Source organism: Trichosurus vulpecula, chromosome 6 (assembly GCF_011100635.1).
Source record: "Trichosurus vulpecula isolate mTriVul1 chromosome 6, mTriVul1.pri, whole genome shotgun sequence".
Taxonomy (NCBI): Eukaryota; Metazoa; Chordata; class Mammalia; order Diprotodontia; family Phalangeridae; genus Trichosurus; species Trichosurus vulpecula.
The window spans coordinates 145045310-145064402 of NC_050578.1; the positions used below are offsets into that span (position 1 = coordinate 145045310).

The 19093-nt window shown below is 33.1% G+C and overlaps 1 protein-coding gene across 2 annotated transcripts in view; it reads left to right on the forward strand.

The window, feature by feature from the left end:
• The first annotated feature begins 314 nt into the window (after positions 1-314).
• TECRL (trans-2,3-enoyl-CoA reductase like) overlaps positions 315-19093 on the forward strand; it is a 205892-nt gene continuing 187113 nt past the window's right edge. For both annotated transcript variants that reach the window (XM_036763427.1, XM_036763428.1), the window contains exon 1: positions 315-604. In XM_036763427.1, coding sequence (XP_036619322.1) covers positions 371-604 — 234 coding nt within the window. In that variant the 5' untranslated portion in view covers positions 315-370. The remainder of the gene's footprint in view (positions 605-19093) is intronic.

The following is a 19093-nucleotide window of genomic DNA, read 5'->3' on the forward strand; positions in this document are numbered from 1 at the left end:
CTCATGCACACATGTATGTTGTGACCGTTTAAGCACCTCCAAATCAGAAATGTCATGCATTCACTGTGTTTCTAATTCTGGTCTAATTTCAGTAATTATCTGTAAAACTTACAAACTAAGATAAAAGTTCAAAACAGGAAATGTTGTTTCAAATGCTGGTGAAAGAACCTTTGCAGCATCGGAGCAATTCATAACAGCATGTTATATATAGAAATCAGTCATTGTTTTCAGGTCTGCTAAATAAAACTAGACTCTTGAAATGGCATGTCACTTGACCTTTGAGGGTTTCATCAGCTGTATTTAACTGATGCAAAGGGAACACATTTGGAAGTGTCCCGTGTTGACAGGACAGAGTCTGCTAGTTTTTACAATGTTCAAAAAGAGCAAGCCCTCTGCTGCAGATAGAAAGAGGGAATTATTTACCTATGGAGCTGCACCACCCTTACTGAAGAATGACCTGAGGAATTTTCATTGTTTTTCACAACTTCTACTATCTGCTGGTGGACTGAAACCAACTCCAGTAGTCAAACATTCAAAATCTACTCACTTTGAGATAGAAATCCTTGATGCTCAAACCAGAAAGCAAATATGCATTGTGGACAAGGTGAGTTTTATTTTGGATTTTAATTTCCTTTCTCTCATTAGGGCTTCTTGATTCTTAAGTTAAAGGAGTACTGTGCTTCCCTAAGGAAAAAAAAAGTTTGACCTTCTCTTTTGTTTTTCTATAAGCAGGACCCACATCTCATTATTTATAAAGAAAGAAGTAGTGATTCTTGATATAAAAAGGATTTATTTTTGAATACTGTAAAATTATTAGATCCTGATATGTTATTTACTCTATATATTTGACCATTAACCCCAGATAAAATTTCTGACATCAGTGAAATCTCCAAACCTTCCTGCACCTCAAGGTACATTTTAAAATTCATGTCTTTTTTTTTAAAAAAATGACAAACCACTGAATTCCTCAATGTGCATCCCTACATTTTATTAGTGTTTGTAGTTTACAGTGATACCTTATCATTGAAGCAACTGAGTCACAAGGAGATTTGGATTCTACCGCTAAAACTTGACATAGAGCATTTTTTGGCTTCCTCTTTTTTTTTTGAGGGGGGTGGTAAGTGGAGATGAATTATGGTTGGTTAAGAATACTACCATCCACTATTGCAACAAACATATCTGTTTCAAAGCTACAAAGGCAAAGGTCATGGTGAGATCTGTGGTGTGTACAATACTGGGAATTTCTAAATGTTTTAATGTACTCAGATTTTTTTAAAAAAGTTTTATTAGAATAATGTGCATCTTTATATAAACTCTGAAAATGAATGTATTTGCATTGCAAAACAAACTATTCATCTCCAGATAGAGTGTAGATTGAGGCATGCATACATGTATAAACAAAGATATGCATATACATGCTATATTGTCATAAGTATGACATATATACACAAGGCTAATGTGGGAATTTATTTTGTCTGACTACACATATTCATAATGGGTTTTCCTTTTCTTGCTTTCTCAGTGGGTAAGAGTGAGAAAGGTTGGAGTTGAAAATAAAATTGAATTTTTAAAATGCAAGAATATGATTGAAAGAAAAGTAATTCAGAATATTCCCTCAACCACCAATTAGATCATGACAAATGATGATCATTTTTATGACATTCCTTTAGTAATTGAGAAATATGGATTCAGGTAGCTATGAAGAAAGGGATAAAGATGCATCTAATTCAAAATCCTGTGCAGAGACTTATATTTTTTTTTAAATTTAATATCCCTTATCAGTTTCCATATTGTTGTAACATTGTAAGTTTCCAAAGAGAGAAGGACATAATTGTAATAGAATAATATTTCTTACTAGCATATATGCTAGTGTACACTCATAAAAAAACATTTCAAACATTCTCAGTTTCCCTTAAAAAAATGTGGTAAGTGCTTGAGATGACACCTGGAAGATTTCAGTTATAAAACTTCAAGCCTTAACTTTTGAGGAAAAAATTAAAATTGTATCTTCAAACTACATTTGACTCACATAAGATATAAGGAACAAATTTTCTTCTTTAAAAGAAAAATGATCTTCATGACTCTAAACAATGATATTCAGTTAATTTAAGATTTTTTCTAAGATACCGCTGGACTGTTAGGAAATGAAGATGAAATATCATTTGCACCAGAAAGTTAACTTTTTCATATTTGTGATGTTATTTACACCTAATTTAGCCTGGCATTAATATAGATCCTTGAATGTTTGCATAGATCAGGAGATGATAGTTAAGCCAATGTACAGTCAGTGAATGGGAAGAAAAAAACAATATTATGCAAAAAAGATATTTTGCAAAATGACTTTTTGGCATACTTTGTAAATTTTTCAAACTAAATGATGAATATTAATGTTTAACTTTTAAAAATATTTTTTAAAGTTTTGAGTAAAAATATAAGAGAAAATTGAACAAAGGGAGCTATTAATCAGAACTGAGTAAATATATACTCTAAAGTTCTAAAGGAACAGCCTTCAGGATAATGGGCATCTCACTACCAAGCTGATTTGCAAAGGTAAACTAGTAATTATTGTATAATATTCATGAGAAAGCACAGTAGTGCTGGGACCAGAATGAGAATGATCATTAGTTTTCTTTCCAAGTTAGTCTTATATATGTGAATGTGTGAATAGAAGAAATATCTGTTCAATTACTTGAGGACCTTCAAATATATAATTTGCTCCTTCATCAATTTAGATCCATTTTTGATTTGGTAGCCAAATCTGGGGAAACTAATACACCTTAACTAGTCATTTATTTAGTTTCAGAGGTGGAATTTGAATCAAGGTCTTTCTTACTTCTCTCTGATAACAATGTATGTATGAACATATAGAGATACAGATAAAGATCTATAAATTCTATGGTGATCTTAGTATCACAAGATTCAAAACCTTTGAACATTACTGGGAAAGATGTGGCATTAGAAAGTAGAACATATATTTATTTTGGCACTTGATAATTTAACTCATATGTGAAGATTTGGGTGTTTAGGCTTTAAATACACACACACACACACACACACACACACACGTATATGCTGCATTTCTCTATCTACTTCAAAACTATTGGTCATGTGTGATGCTACTGCCCTGGCTCTAGTGTTGCAATAGATAGACAGACAGACAGACATATCAAAATATAGATGCATATGTAGATTTGAGTAGACAATTTTTAAAAAAAGATATCCAGCTATATGAGGAAACTGAATAGAAAAGAGCTATAGCTAATCTGTGACAAAATTTGGAGAAATGGATAAAATTTGCATTTAGAAATCCCTTTTCACATGTCATCATGCTGATGATAACAGCTCCTTTTCTTCTCTCACAAAAACAATTCCTTTGAGCTCTCCTTCCAATACCAAGTCAAAATTCTTCCATTATGTTGATAAATATGTAAAACAGTTTACAGTAACAGTATAATATAGTATATTGTTATATGTAATTATCTATCTATCTATGTGTATATGTCTGTGTTTGTATAATTAGATATGTATAATTATCTTCAATTTCCAATGCCTTCTCCTTCATACCTAGTACAATACTACTGCATAACAAATTAGTAAATTTAAGCAAAAACAAATTAATCATGTATTTAAATATATGCAACATTCTACATATAGAGTCCATGACCTCTCAGCAAAGAAAAGGGAGCCATGCTTAACTATCAGTCCTCTGGGGTCATATTTGGTCATGTTGATCAGAGTCATGAAGTCTTTCAATGTTATTTTTCTGTATGTTATTGCAGTCATCTTAAGTATCATTTTCCTGGTTCAACTTACTTCATTTGGAATCTAAAAGTCTTCCAAAGTTTATCTGTAAAATTGATAGTCATCATTTCTTATGGACCAGTATCATTCCATTCCATTTACTTACTATGGCTTACTCCACTCAGCATATCCCCAAAATGTAGATATCAACTTTTGTTCTAGTTCCTTATTACTATAAAAATCAAGGATATAAGTGTATGTGTATATATACATATGTGTATATATAAACACTGTTATCTGTGTGTATGCATATAGAAACATATATGTATATGTATGTATATATACACGTTTGTATTTGTGTATATACATATGTACGTGTGTATGTGTATGCATACATGTGTGCGTGTTTGCATGTGTGTGTGTGTCCATATTTCATCTCTGGCTTTGATCTCACTGGTGTCTACACTGACTCTTTTGTAAAAATTAAAATTATTTTATAGAGTAGTTAGAATAATGCATGTTCCAACAATAATAGATCAATATTCCTGTCCATAGCATTTATGGCCATTGTGATATTTTTTTCCATTTTTATTTTTGTCAATCCGATAAGTGTAACATAAAGCCTCATAGTTAATTTAATTTGTATTTACTTCTTGTTAGTGATGTAAAGCATCCCTTTTTCCTATTGAAAATTGCCAATTCATATAGAAATATATCTTCTAAAATTACTAATCTTGCTCACAATAATTTGAGTCTAGTCTGGGTCAAAGCATTAAGTAAATGGATGCAACTGATACAATTTTTTGTATTTTTCAGCTGGGATGGGAAGAATTTGTGGTTATGGAATCATACCAGTGTTTCCATATCCAAATCACATCATAGTAGGTCATTGTCAATTTTGACTACCCAAGGAGTCTAGCACCAAAAAGATAGTACATAAATATCTCTAGCAACAGGCTTTACAGGTGCACCATCTGGTGGCTACATTAAATACACAGCATAAAATCCAGAAAAGGCCATATATTAGTGACAGGCAGAGGTAGATTATGTGGAATAGCAACTGATACCTTCTAAGAAAGAAGGCATTTTAAATAGCTCCATAAAATGCACTTGGTAGTCTTTTTTCTTCCATATCATATTGGTAAATTTAACTCAAGGAAATTATATTTTGAACACTCAGGGAAATAATGATATCATGACTGTGGGTATATGATAAAAAGCCACCATTGAAATATATCAATAAAAAAATAAACTTTAGTCATTAAATAAGTTGTTTGATATTACAGAGTCAAAAGTTCGTTTCCAATACATGTTTTAAAACTTTCGACCAGTTATTTAGGTAATATTCCAAAACACTCTGAGTTGAACTTGATAGATGTAAATTTGAACCTTAAAACACCTTCTACAAACAAGAAAATATATTTCTCTTTCTTTTTTTGTATTCACATAATGGGAAAATAATTCAAATTTCCAAAAATCTGGGGAATCACAGTTGTATCTGATACAAGAAATACACTCAATAATTGCTCATGTCCACATGGTAATTTCAAGTTAATAAAGCATTTTCCCTCCAATATCTGTGTGATGTTCCGGGTAAACATATTATTATCTGTACTTTGAAGATTAAAAAAAAAAACTTAGTTTAAGCCTTTAAGGTCAAATGAAAGATCTAGGAATTGAAACCAAATCATCTGACTTCGAATCCATGGTCTCTCCAGTGGTTAGCACACTGCTTAGCACATAATAGGTGCTTAATAAATATTTATTGACTGATCGCCTACCTATAATGTCTAATTACCTTTACTTTATGATTACTTCTTTATAATTTAAGAACTAGACAATTGAGGGCTACCTTTCTGACCCTCAGCTAAATGTTTCTGTTAAATATTTAGTTTAATTTAAAAAAAAAGTTTGTTGGGAATCCCAGTTTTAAATAAACTTTATAAAAATGAATTCCTCGTTAATTATTATATTTAAATTTGATATCATTTAAAATATTACATCCTTGTATATCAGAGATAAAGCCTAAATATAAAATGGTATGGAAATAAAATGGACTTGCATGACATCAAATATATTTCTCCCCAAAAAAGAAAACCAGCACAATGATATATATGTATACATACATGCATGCATGCATACATGTATATAACACAGAAATATTTTATATGTGTGCCCAAATATACACACAGAAAAACACAAATATATGTGTGTATGTACACACATAAATATAAATTAAATGCTAAATTATTCTGGCTTGTAGAGGTAAAATGAACAAAAAATTATCTCCAAATTATCTCCAAATTATATTTGGCTTTGGTATATGGTCAGAGTCACAGCTAAATAAGAATGCATGCTCATCCCACTCTATATGCTTCAACTCTTCTCACCCCCAATCACTCTCTTAGATGTAACATAGGTATATCAGACTTGGCTTGGAGGGAATAGTGAGGTGGAGTCTCCCCATATAATTCTACCTACAGATATTTAAGACAAAAGACTCGGTACTAAATTTTACTCTAATTTGAGTGACAGTTCTTAGGAATTATCTCTTCCATTTCTTCATTTCATTTGCAATGAGCTCTAAATGTTTTTTATCTTTCTAATATAAAGAAATTACTAATATATTAAAATAATATAATATGAAATGGTAAATTTGGGGGATGAGTAGAATATATCTTAAATATCATTTTATTGTATACTTTAATAGATTTATTAAAGTAGTCATTCCCTTCTTTAGTATAGAACCCACTTATGCCTTTTTGTTTGGTATAATTTTTGTCCATATTACTCAAAAATCCTTTGACCTAAACATTTGGCTGACATCTCCTACTACGTCTTGTACATTTCATAGATAGCAGTATGACACTCAGTCTGTTATCAATCTTTCTTCTGTTGTATATTATTTTAATAGATTTCATTCATATCTTTCATTTTTACATCGCCTACCTTTCCCCCTATATTCTTCCCTCTACTCTCTTCCAGTTAGGCACACATCATAGCAAAGAATATCTTAAGAGAGGAAGAAGGGGGGAATTAAGCAAAACCAATCAACACTTAGTAAAACCCCAACATCATTTGTTGTTTCACTTCCAGTGAACCTACTTTTATAAAAAAGCAGAATATGTCTTTTCATACTTCTTCTTTGCTCCAACCTTGGTTGTTATACTGTCTTTATATTCTGTTTCTATCATTTTGTTGTTGTTTTTTTTTTCCATTTGAAGTACTCAAATCATTGACATTATCTTCTAATATTTTACACAAAAAAGGGAAAACACAAACAGAAAAAAAATCAAAAGCTGATTTAACTAATCCTTCAGATGACTGGCTAGTTTTACTTCTTTTTTCTCTTTCATTTCCAAGGCAAATATTAGGGTATCACTTAATGGATTTATTCTCTTAAAGTGAGTGCTGCTTTCTAGGTTCTAAAATTATCCTAGACTCATTCCTTCTTCTTTCCTCTTCACAAGATCAAGAATTCCTCACTACTGTTAGTTTTATTTGCCCTTGCCAAAGCATTTAAAGATCCTTTAAGGACTTATAAATATTAAAATACATTTCCTTAATGTCTTTGGCAAAGTTTCTTGGACCTTTTCAACCCTTTAATGAAGATGTACATTATTATAAACTGCTAGGTTTGTGAGGTTGAATCAAACAGACATAAAAAATTTTCTTTTTAAAGTAGTTGATACAAAGATTCAAAGAGTCTTGAATACTTTATTTCATGTATTTAAGTGCAATGTATGAAATAAAATTGAATTAACACTACTTGGTCTATTTCCAAAGACGATTAGGGAAAAAAAGAAAAGAATCTGTATGCTCTAGAATGTTTATAGCAGCTCTCTTTGTAGTGCCAAAGAACTGGAAGTTGCAGTATGTCCATCAATTAGGGAATGGCTAAACAAGTTGTGACATTTGGTTGTGATGCGATACTTCTATGCTATAAGAAATGATGAGCTCAGTGATTTTAGAAAAAAAATGAAAGTCTTGCACAAAACAATGAAGAGCAAAATAAGCAGAAACAAGAGAACATTGTATACACTAACAGAAATGTTGTTTTAAGAATGACTTTGAGTGAATTAGTTATTTTGTTTATTATAAATATGCAAATTAACTGTAAAGGACATATGAATAAAGATGCTCTCTGCCTCCAGAACAAGAACTGATAAATAAAAGTATGTAGGGTAATTTTACATATACCTATACATACACATATGTACATTCATACATACATACATACATACATGTGTGTACACAATCATCTTTTTTGTACTATGCTACGAAAAATCCTTCCCCCCCATAAACTAAAAGTTAAAAAAGAAGGCTGTTGCAATAATCAAGTAATGAAATGATGAGTGTATATATTAGAGTAGTGACTGTGTGAGTAGAGAAAAGAGACATAATGGGGAAGCAATGCAGAAACAACAACATTTGACCACAGATTGCATAAATTTCTTGAGTTTAACTGAGAAAAGTAGGGGAAAATACAGGATGGTAGCTTACTGGAATGGTTGGATCAAGCGATGTTAGTGGAGTTGTTGCTATGGTGGTTATTGTCATCCTTCTCATTGTTGTTTTGCTTTTTAGAATGAAACAGATGTGGGTGTGTTTGCAGGAAAGAGTAGTTTGAAAGAAACTGTAGATCAGATCCAGAGAGACTGAAGATTAACAAAAGATTAAGGAGGATGATTAGGCTAATCTTCTGGAGAAGAGAGGATTATGGGATCAAGGATATTCTTAGAGTTGTAAAGGGCCTTGCTCTATTGAGAACCTCAGAACTGCACAGTGTCCTTTACTTCAATTTCGTTCCTGTCCTACATAATAAATCATCAAAATAATTTTCTAAACCAATATTCTAGAATAGGACATTTAATCCATTGAAATTAGAGGCATTTAGGGGCATAAACTGTGAATAGGTAATCACATTGCACATTCACATTTTATGACTATTCACAATTTACAAGTTTCTTTGCTCACAATAGCGCTATGAGGTAGACATTGCATGCATTATCACCTGCATTTTACAGATGAGGAAACCAACATTTTCTTGTTTAGTTGACTTAACCAGTCAGAGGCATACAGGTAAATGCATAAATTTCTGATATTAATCCTATTCTGCTTCATCATAGGTGCAGACCAACTCTCCATAGTCCTAGAAAATGTAGAAAGCAAGGTGTGACTGCAACTGTTAACCCCTCACTATTTTCCCAAGGTTGCTTACTCTGTCATCGAAATACCTTGCCCAGATTTAGTTTTGCTTTAGACCTTCAGCTCAGGTAAATTTCTCTAAGATGTTTTCCAGATTTCTATTCTTAAAACAAATAAAAGGAACCCAAAAACCCAATACTGCCTAGTTTCAGCTTCCTTTTCTTCCTTTTAATCTCTATTTAAACATCCTCAAAACTGTGTCCTCTGTGTTGTTCAGTGTCTAGCTCGATATGCCATAAGAATTTTGAAGCAACTATATCTCCATATGCTTTGGCTTAAATTTGTGATAATTAGTATTATGTTTGGCTAGAGATATCAGTCACTACTTTTGTCTTTATAAATTAATTAAACAAAGATATACACCTATAATTGGGAAAGTAGCTATTACAAGAGATTTCACTAAAAGTTAGTTCCTGTAACTGATACATTTATACATAAACATCATTGTTTCTTTAACCCTCATATAAAAACTAGCTTAATTCTTTATAATCATTATATGTTTCAATATTTTCCCCACCTTTATCCTTTCCATTTGTTAACAAATTAAAATATACTATTTAGTGACCATACAGGGACAGTTCTTATTTTAAAAACCTGCGAAGAAAATTTAATCATGTTGATAAATCTTATTCTTCTGCACTGGAGGAAATATAGATTGAATATGTGAGAACTGATTTACCTCCATGTGATAAGCTCCTTGCCCCCACATCAGTCTGCACTAATCATTTAATGAGAACACAACTCTCATTAAATTTAATAGATACTGCTTGCATCAGGAATGTGGTAATACCAATAGATTTAATTAAATTTTATAGAGTAGTTAATACTCTAAGGAATAATTGGGTTCCTCACTTCCCTCAACATTTCAAAGACATCCCTGATATTGTAGTTAATCACATTCAACCTCACCTAGTACTTCTCATTAGATTTGGAGAATTGATAGCAGAAAAGACAATTTCAAATAGACTGGGTCTGTTTGGTAGAAAAATAAGATTATGGTATTGCAGTTACTGTAAAGATCTTAAGGATAGCTACACAACTGTTAAAACCACAGGGTAACCATTTTATATTGTGAATTGGCCAAAGACATCATAGAATCATCTAAGAGATGGAAGAGAACCTAGAAGTCTTTTAGTTCCATATGAAACCTTATCATTCTACATGTGAAGAAACTGAATTATACAGCTTTTAAGAAGGAGAGACATGACAAAAAATATAGGTCTTCCAGCCCCTAATACTAATACACTTTTTGTTAATAATGTAACTTTTATGTGGTTTTATGATGCCATTACATTTATAAAGCACATCAAGTTTTGAAAAAAAGACAAATCTGTAAGATGAATACTTAAAATATTATTATGCCGTTTGATGAGGAAATAGATTCTAAGAAGCTAACTGATGAAGTTCAAGAAGAATAATCAACCTTGGAGTCCTGAGTCAAGTATCCATCCACTAAAGGAAAGCTATATAAATACATGTATGTATGAATGTGTGCATGCATGTATGTATGTATGTGTGTATAGCTATAGATAGACAGGCAGACAGAAAGATAGATGGAGAAATAGATAAATAAATAGATAGATCTGGATTTGGATACATGTCTTCTTGCGTCCAGACCCAACACTCTATGCTCTATCCAGTGTGCTATCTAGCTGCCTAGAGAAGCTTATATGTGTATATACATATATGTGTATGCATATATACATATATCTATGTCTATGTATTAAATATGTAAGTATATGTGTGGGTAGGTATAAATACACACACACACACACACACACACACACACATATATTAGTTGTGTGACCGTGGGCAATTTGCTTAACCCTTTTTGCCTCAGTTCCTCATCTATAGAATGATCTGGAGAAGGAAATAGCAACCATCCTAGTATCTTTGCCAAGGAAACCCCAAATGGGGTTGCAAAGAGTTGCACATGACTGAAAAACAACATATCTTTCTCTGAGTTCAGAAAACAGAAGAACATAACATCTTTGAGGACAGGAGAGGTTTAATTTTGGCCTTTTATCTCTGACACATATGACTATGTCTGTCAAAGAATCTGCATTTAATAACTGGTCATTGAATTTAATTTTAATTAAATCAATCAATTCTTCAGAGCATGTTTTAAGATAACACTGCTTAGCTTAGTATTTTCAAAATAATATTTCACCCTGTTGGTTATTTTTCAAAGAAATAGAGTAGAATTTAATTTCATTTGGGAACTTCTTTTAAGAAAATATTCTCAGGGTTCTTGAGCAATGGGTGTATCCTTAGTAAATCTCAAAATTAAATAAATTGTTTTGCTTCTTCCAAAACTCATTAACACTAGTATAATGAAATCTTTAAGTCTGATACAGAATTAAGAAAATTTCAAAACAAGAGATATAGACATTGCAGAAACAATACTATCTATCATCAGTAAAATGTCTGACTGTACTTTGGTAACAAAACAAAGGTATTTTTAGTGTTATTTTGTTTTTATTGTCATTATATTTATGCACTTTTATTGTTAAAAATATTTTGCCATATAAAAGCACAGCACCATTACTCACACCACTCTGATCTATCAGTCATTTTAGAAGAGGGTGAATGGTGACTTAAATAAACTTTTAATGAATATAAATTTAAGCATTATGATAAAGTTTGGAATTTCAGGAAATGTGATGGAGATAATTTGGGGCTGAAAAACTCTTCCATTTCCCTCATGCCATTCTTAAATATATTTTTTTAAGGTTAAATACCCCCTGCCCCTTCCTCCAAAATTTTGTCATATCATGTTTTCAGATCATTAACCAACTTTGTTATCCTTTTCTGGACACTTTGTAGTTTGTCAAAATCCCTCAGAGTATAGTCCCTAGACATGTCTATATCTATATCTATATCTATATCTATATCTATATCTATATCGATATCGATATCGATATCGATATCGATATAGATAGATATATACACACATATGTGTATATACATACACATATATACATATATACGTACACATATATGTGTATATATGTATACATATATGTTATAAATATTTTTGCACATGTATGTCCTTTTCACTTTTTTATGATATCTTTGAGATACTGACCTAGTAGTGGCATTGCTGGATCAAAGGGTATGCAAAGTTTGGTTGCCCTTTGGGCACAGTTCAACATGATCTGCAGAATGCTTTGATCAATTCACAACTCCACCAATAGTGCATTTCTGTCTCAATTTTCCCACATCTTCTCCAGCATTTATCATTTTCCTTTTCTGTCATATTAGCCAATCAAGTAGGTGTAAGGTTGTTCCTGAGAGATGTTTAATTTGTACTTCTTTAATCAAAAATGATTTAGAGCACTTCTTCATACGCCTATGGATAGCTTGATTTCTTCATCTGAAAACTGCCTGTTCATACCCTTTGACAATTTATCAATTGAGGAATAGCTTGGCTTGTATTCTTATAAATTTTACTTAGTTTTCTACATATTTGAGAAATGAGACCTCTATCAGAAACATTTTCTGTAAAGATTGTTTCTCATCTTTCTGCTTTCCTTCTCATCTTGGTTGCCTTAGATTTGAATGCACAAAACTTTTTAATTTAATATAATCAAAATTATCTCTTTTACATTTTATATTGTTCTCTATCTCTTGTTTGGTCCTGAATTCTTCCTCTACCCATAGATCTGACAAGTAGAATATCCATTGCTCTCTAGTTTGCTTATGGTGTCACTCTTTATGTCTAAATCATGACAAAGGTCTGTCATTTCTAATTTTTCTAATATTCCCTTTACCTCCTTAGTTTCTTACTTGTTTATTTTTTGGTTGGATTTATCAAGTTCTGAGAGGGGACAGTTGAGATCTCCCATGAGTATAGTTTTGCTCTTTATTTTTCCCTGTAACTCACTTAACTTCTTTAAGAATTTGGATGCTATACTACTTGGTACATATATGTTTAGTTTTGATATTCCTTCACTGTTTATGGTACCTTTTAGCAAGATGTAGTTTCCTTCCTTATATCTTTTAATTGGGTCTATTTTTGCTTTTCCTTTGTCTGAGATCAGGATTGCTATGCCTGCATTTTTTAACTTTAGCAGAAGCATAAAATATTCTGCTCAACCTTCTTACCTTCACTCTCTGTGTGTGTCTCTCTGCTTCAAGTGTGCTTCTTGTAAGAAACATATTGTAATGTAGGATTCTGGTTTTTGATCCGTTCTGCTACCTGCTTCCATTTTGCGGGAGAGGTCATACCATTAGCATTCACAGTTATGATTACTACCTATGTATGTCCCTCCATCCCATTCTTACTTCTGTCTGTCCTCTCTCTTCTTTCACCCTTTTCCCTTTCACCAGTGTTTTGTTGCTGTATACCACTTCCCCTGCCTCCCCTGCTCTCCCTTCCCTTCTATCAGCCCCAATCCCACCTTTACTTGATCTCCTCCCCTTCTAGTCCTCTGTTAGGTATGACATATTTCTCTACTTAACTAATTGTGTATGATTCCACCTTTGAGCCAATACTGATGAGAGTGAGGTTCAGGTGATGCTCATTACCCACTCCCATCTTCCCCTCCACTGTAATAAGGTTTTTAAGTGCCTCTTCATGTGAAATAATTTACCCCATTCTACCTCTCCCTTCCTTCTACACCCAATGTGCTCCTCTTTTTCATCTTTTAACTATTTTTATGTCATTCCCTTAAACCCATCTTATACTCATATCCTTTGTCTAGGTATATTCCTTCTTGTCATACTATTAGTGATAAAATTTTAAAGAATTATAAGTATCTTCTTCCTGTGTAAGGATGTAAATAGTTTAGCTCTACTGAATTCCCAATGATTTCTTTTGTTTTTTACCTGTTTATGTTTCTCTTGGGTTGTGAAACTGGAAGTCAAAGTTTTGGTCCAGTTCTGATCTTCTCCTTATGAAAGCTCGAAACCTTTCCATTTCATTGAATGACCATTTTTGCCCTTGATGTGTTGTGCTTATTTTTTCTGGGTAAGTGATTCTTGGTTCTAGTCCTACCTCCTTTAGTCCTTTAGTGTTAGCTCCTCTAGTCCTAGCCTTCCAGAATATCATGTTCCATGATCTGAAATCCTTTAATGCTGCAGCTGCCAAATCCTGTGTAATCCTGATTGTGGTTCCAATATTTGAATTTTTTGTTCTGGCCATTTGTAGTATTTTTTCCTGACTTGGTAGTTCTAAAATTTGGTTATCATGTTCCTTGGAGTATTTATTTGGTGGTCTCTTTCCTGAAGTGATTGGTGGGTTCTTTCAGTGCCTGTTATGCTCTCTGGTTCCAGGATACAAGGGCAGTTTTCTTTGATAATTTCCTGAAAGATGTTATCCAGGTCCTCCTTTTGATTATGGCTTTCAGGCAGTCCAATAATTTTGGTATTGTCTCTCCTGGATTTATTTTCCAGGTCAGTTGTTTCTCCCATGATATATTTTACATTTTCTTCCATTTACAAAATTGATTGTTTCTTGATGTCTAATAGATTCATTAGCATCTACTTGCCCATTTCTAACTTTTAAGGTGTTTTCCTCAATTAGTTTTTCAACTTTCTTTTTCATTTGGCCAATTGTATTCTTTAAGGAGTTGTTTTCTTCAGTGCATTTTTGTATCCCCTTTTCCATTTGGCCAATTCTATTTTTTAAGCGATTTTCCAAGCTGTTGATTCTATTTTCATAATTCTCTTGCATCACTCTCATTTCTTTTCCCAATTTTTATTCTACCTTTCTTATATGATTTTAAGTTCCTTTTTGGGCTCTTCCATGAGTTCTTTCTGGGCTTGAGACCACTTCCCATTTTTCTTTGGGTTTTGCCCATAGGTGTTTTGAAATTGTTGTCTTCTTGTGAGTTTCTGTTTTGGTCTTCCCTTTCACCATAACTTTCTATGTTCAGATTCTCTTTTTTGCTATTTTTTGATCATTTGACGGGCCTTTTTCCTTTCTTTTAAATTTGAGCTCTGCATTCAAGGTGAAAGGGGTGCTGTCTCAGGCTTTTTCTTCCAGGGACTGCAGGCCCTGGCTACTTACCTGGTGCTGTGCTGATGTCATCCTGCGGTCCCAGGGGACTATAGGGTCTGGTGCTGGCCTGAGGGTTTTGGATGGGGGTGGTCGCTGGTACTGCTAGAGGCTGTAAGGCTCTGGCAGCTACCTGGTTCTGAGTTGGGGTCTTAGTTGTGGTGTCTGGTGCATGCTGAGGCCAGGTGGGGTGTTTCTGGGTCTCCCCATAACAGACTAAAACAGCACTGAAGCACATGGAGGTATAACCACTGGAGGATGCTTTTTTCCCCTACTCTGTGCTTAAGGATGTGGAGGTCTGGATTACTTTTTTGTCATGATGAAAAATGTTTGTTTGTGGGCAGGGGATACACTGAAGCATGTGCTACTTCTCAAAGATGGCATCTGCTAGTTCCCCTGGCTCTGCTAAGGCACTTGAGGATTCTGGTGTTGGTATTTACCTGCTCCACCACACTGGGACTCTGGATCTCTCACTGCTTTGCTGATGTGGGGCTTGCTGGGATGCTTCCTGTTATGGACTGAGCTCCCTTTTCATCTGAGTGAGATGGACCTTTCTTGCTGATCTTCTAAGTTTCTTGGGCTAAATGACTGTTTCACCTCGTCTTTTTGCTGGTTCTGCTGTTCAAGGACGTTTAGGGTCACCTATACGACATGACAAAGATCAGACTAAAACATTAGTGAAAACTATAGTCAACTAAAACTCCTAAATCCCATTGTCCCAACTTATTGAAACATTTTTGAATTCTCTGTATTACTGTAATTGCTTGCCAGCATTGTGTCATCCGTATGTACATTTGATTTGAAATCAAAGCAAGATAGGACCAACGACAGAGCCTTCTCTCATTAATCCCTCTCCACATGCCTTTAGGTTGACAACTGAATATTAATGAATTCAAACAACTACAGATCTAAGTATATTATTAACTAGTCATTATTTTACTCATTAGTATCTCTTGATCTCACATGCTTATTGAAATAAAAGGCCAAAAGTTCACCTTACCTTGACATGTAATTTAAAAAAAAATGAGTCAAGTTTTGAAGATCTCTTATTTTATGTAGAACAGCTTGAAGCAATAAATCATACACACAATGCTTTAAAGTATACATAGTCTTTTACACATATGATCTCATTTTTGGCTCACAAAACAAGGCTTTTTTGTCATCTTCATTTTTTTATCATCTTCATTTTATGGAAAAGAAAATTGAAGTGGAAAAAGTGAGTTGTTGATGGCCATGAAACTATTAATTGTGAAAAAAGGGATAAGAATCCAGGTACTCCTGATTCAAAGTCCACTAGCTACTGAACAGAACTTCCTTTTCAAATTACAATGCTACAAAACGTCTGTATAAGAGTATATCATAGAAATACAGACTTGAGTTAGGAAATGAAGGCAGGCTATGATATGGGTAAGTGAGAGGAGGGAAAGGCAAAATAAAGTTATTTCTTGATATTGGAATGCCAGAGAGGAAGGTCATCCCAACAAAAAGATAGGGGATTGGGAGGGTGTAGTGCTCTTGAAATACATTCTTGGAATACATTCTTATCTAGGCTGGGTACAGGAAGCATATTACACACACACACACACACACACACACACACACACACACACACATGCACTTAGATTTAACAATTTTGTTCTGGAATAGAGAGGGTAGAAAGATAGAGTTGTGTTTGTATCTGATATTTGAGATTGATATCTCATTGTTTTAAGCAAACAGGAGATTTGCTTCTGACTTTTTTAAAAAGAGGAAATTTAATATAATTTGAAGAAAGAGAAAATAGTCAATGCTGCCAATTATAACCTTGGAAACAGAAGATTAGAATGTTTTGTTGCTCTTCTGACTTCACTACTGGCTCTCTGGACTTTCTTCATCGGGAAATAATATCTTGATCACCATAGGACTTTACTCTGCTACTCTGGGCCTTTCTTCTAATTGGTCAGTTTTCCCCAGACAGTCCATTTAAGGAGAGTGCTTAGGCCAGCTATGCCTTCATTTCTATTTGGATTCTAATCCTTCCCTCAGGTGGTTATCTTAAAATTTCACATTTTTCTTTTTCTTTTATATGATGTCTTCCTCCAATAGAATATAAGCTCATTGAGGACAAACATGATATTTTTCTTGTATTTGTATTCCTGGTGCTTAGTGCATAATGAGCATGTAATAAATGCTTATTGACTTGTTGATTTGCTCACAAAAATAAAGAATTAACAAACAAATTTCGAAAACAGAAACATAAAATTAAGAAGCATTTTCAAAAAAATTAATATGTACCAAGCTATATAAAAGATATTTTAATTTCATTTGTAAGCTTGATCTGACTCATCACCTCATGGTAGGCATGAATTTAGAAAAGACAAAAGTAAAAACAGATAAATAGTATCATAAAGAACCTGATTGTATTCTTAAAATCACCATAAATAATGTCAATATTAAATACTTATGAATATATAAAACATTTATGACATAAGGTCTAAGTACTTTAAGAAAAAACTAGAAAGAAACTTACATTTTAGATAGTAAGACACTCAATATAGGGGACTATAACATTCCTCTTCTAGTCCTTAAAAAATCCAGTAGACAGATCAACAAAAAAGAAATTAAAATGGAACTGACATGGAACTGATATTTTCATGGCAATTAATGAAAAAAAAAACATAAGAATATGACTCATTCTTGGCAACAAATGGTATTTCCAATGTTAGAGAACCTCTACCTTATCCTCTTATTTTAAAGATAAAAAAAACTCAGACCTAGAGAAGTTAAACTTGTCTAAGTTCATACAGTTAGTTAGTGATTGATCCAGGGCTAAAACTTCCATTGTTCTATCGTACAAACATGATTCTATATTTGTGCATATTTGCATATACATGCAGTATATGTACATATACATATATACTTATCTATCTATCTAAAATCTCTCTGCAACTTACTATGCTGAAATATGCATAGATGTAAAAGGAGGATCAACATAATAAATTTGAGTCTGAAGTATAAATTTATCACTTTAAAAATTATACCAATGATTTTATTTAATTCCATCTTCATATTATTCAATACACAAAAGTATTCTTTCATTTTCTCCTCCAAATTCCATGAAGAAAACAACAACATGCATATCAACACATTTAAATATAGGCTCTGTTAAAAGAAATTACAGCATATGTAAATCATATAAACTTATTTAATTAAGCACAATGAAATTTAAGTCACTCTGAAATTTAGTATTTAGTATGACATACCATTACCCATTCTTTTATGTTGCATTTAGTTCAAGTTGGCTGGGATGGCATTGATTGGATTTTTTATGAATTTATAAAATCTCCTTATTTATTTATGCAACTATACATGGTAAATAAACTTATTATGAAGTTAGTAAACCTAAACAGCATCCTCTCTAGTCCCTCCTCACCCTTTTTTGAGAATAAGAAGTTTCAAAGAATAGCATGAAAGATTTGTTCAAATGTAATAATCTACAGAGACAAAGGCTGTTTTGTGATGTTTTATTTTCTTGGCACTTATGTGTATATCTTTCTGCTGTTTTTTTCTTTTCTAGAAGGAAATTGAATTACAGAGATAAGTGAGGTCTAAAATAATGGCATGTGTGTTCCTAGCCAGTCGTTACCTCTCATATTTTGCTGCTGCTGATAATGACAATTATGTTTTAGATAATAATAAAATTTGGCTTCCCAAAGCTGCATTGTTTTGAGTAAGACCCTGGGAACAGATTGTATCTGTATCTGCTCTCTTAGGAGAAGCCTAGGGGAGAGAGAGAGAGAGAGAGAGAGAGAGAGAGAGAGAGAGAGAGAGAGAGAGAGAGAGAGGGAGAGGAGGGAGGGAGGGAGGAAAAGAGAGGGAGAGAGAGACAAATCACAGACAAGTTGACATCAGAATAATAAACATCTAATTTTGGAATCCAATAAAGTGGATGGAAGTACAAATTCACCACCAATATTTTATAATTCCTTATATTTCACCACTGTTAGAGGAGGAGTGGAAGAGGATTCTGAAGGTTGTAAGGATCACATTCTTTAGCCCTCCTAAAATTTTAATATAGCCAATACTCTTTTATTGTAAGATCATTGCCAAACTGCTAAGAAGTTAATATGCCCAGGGCAGAGCCAAGATGGCAGATTAGGGGTA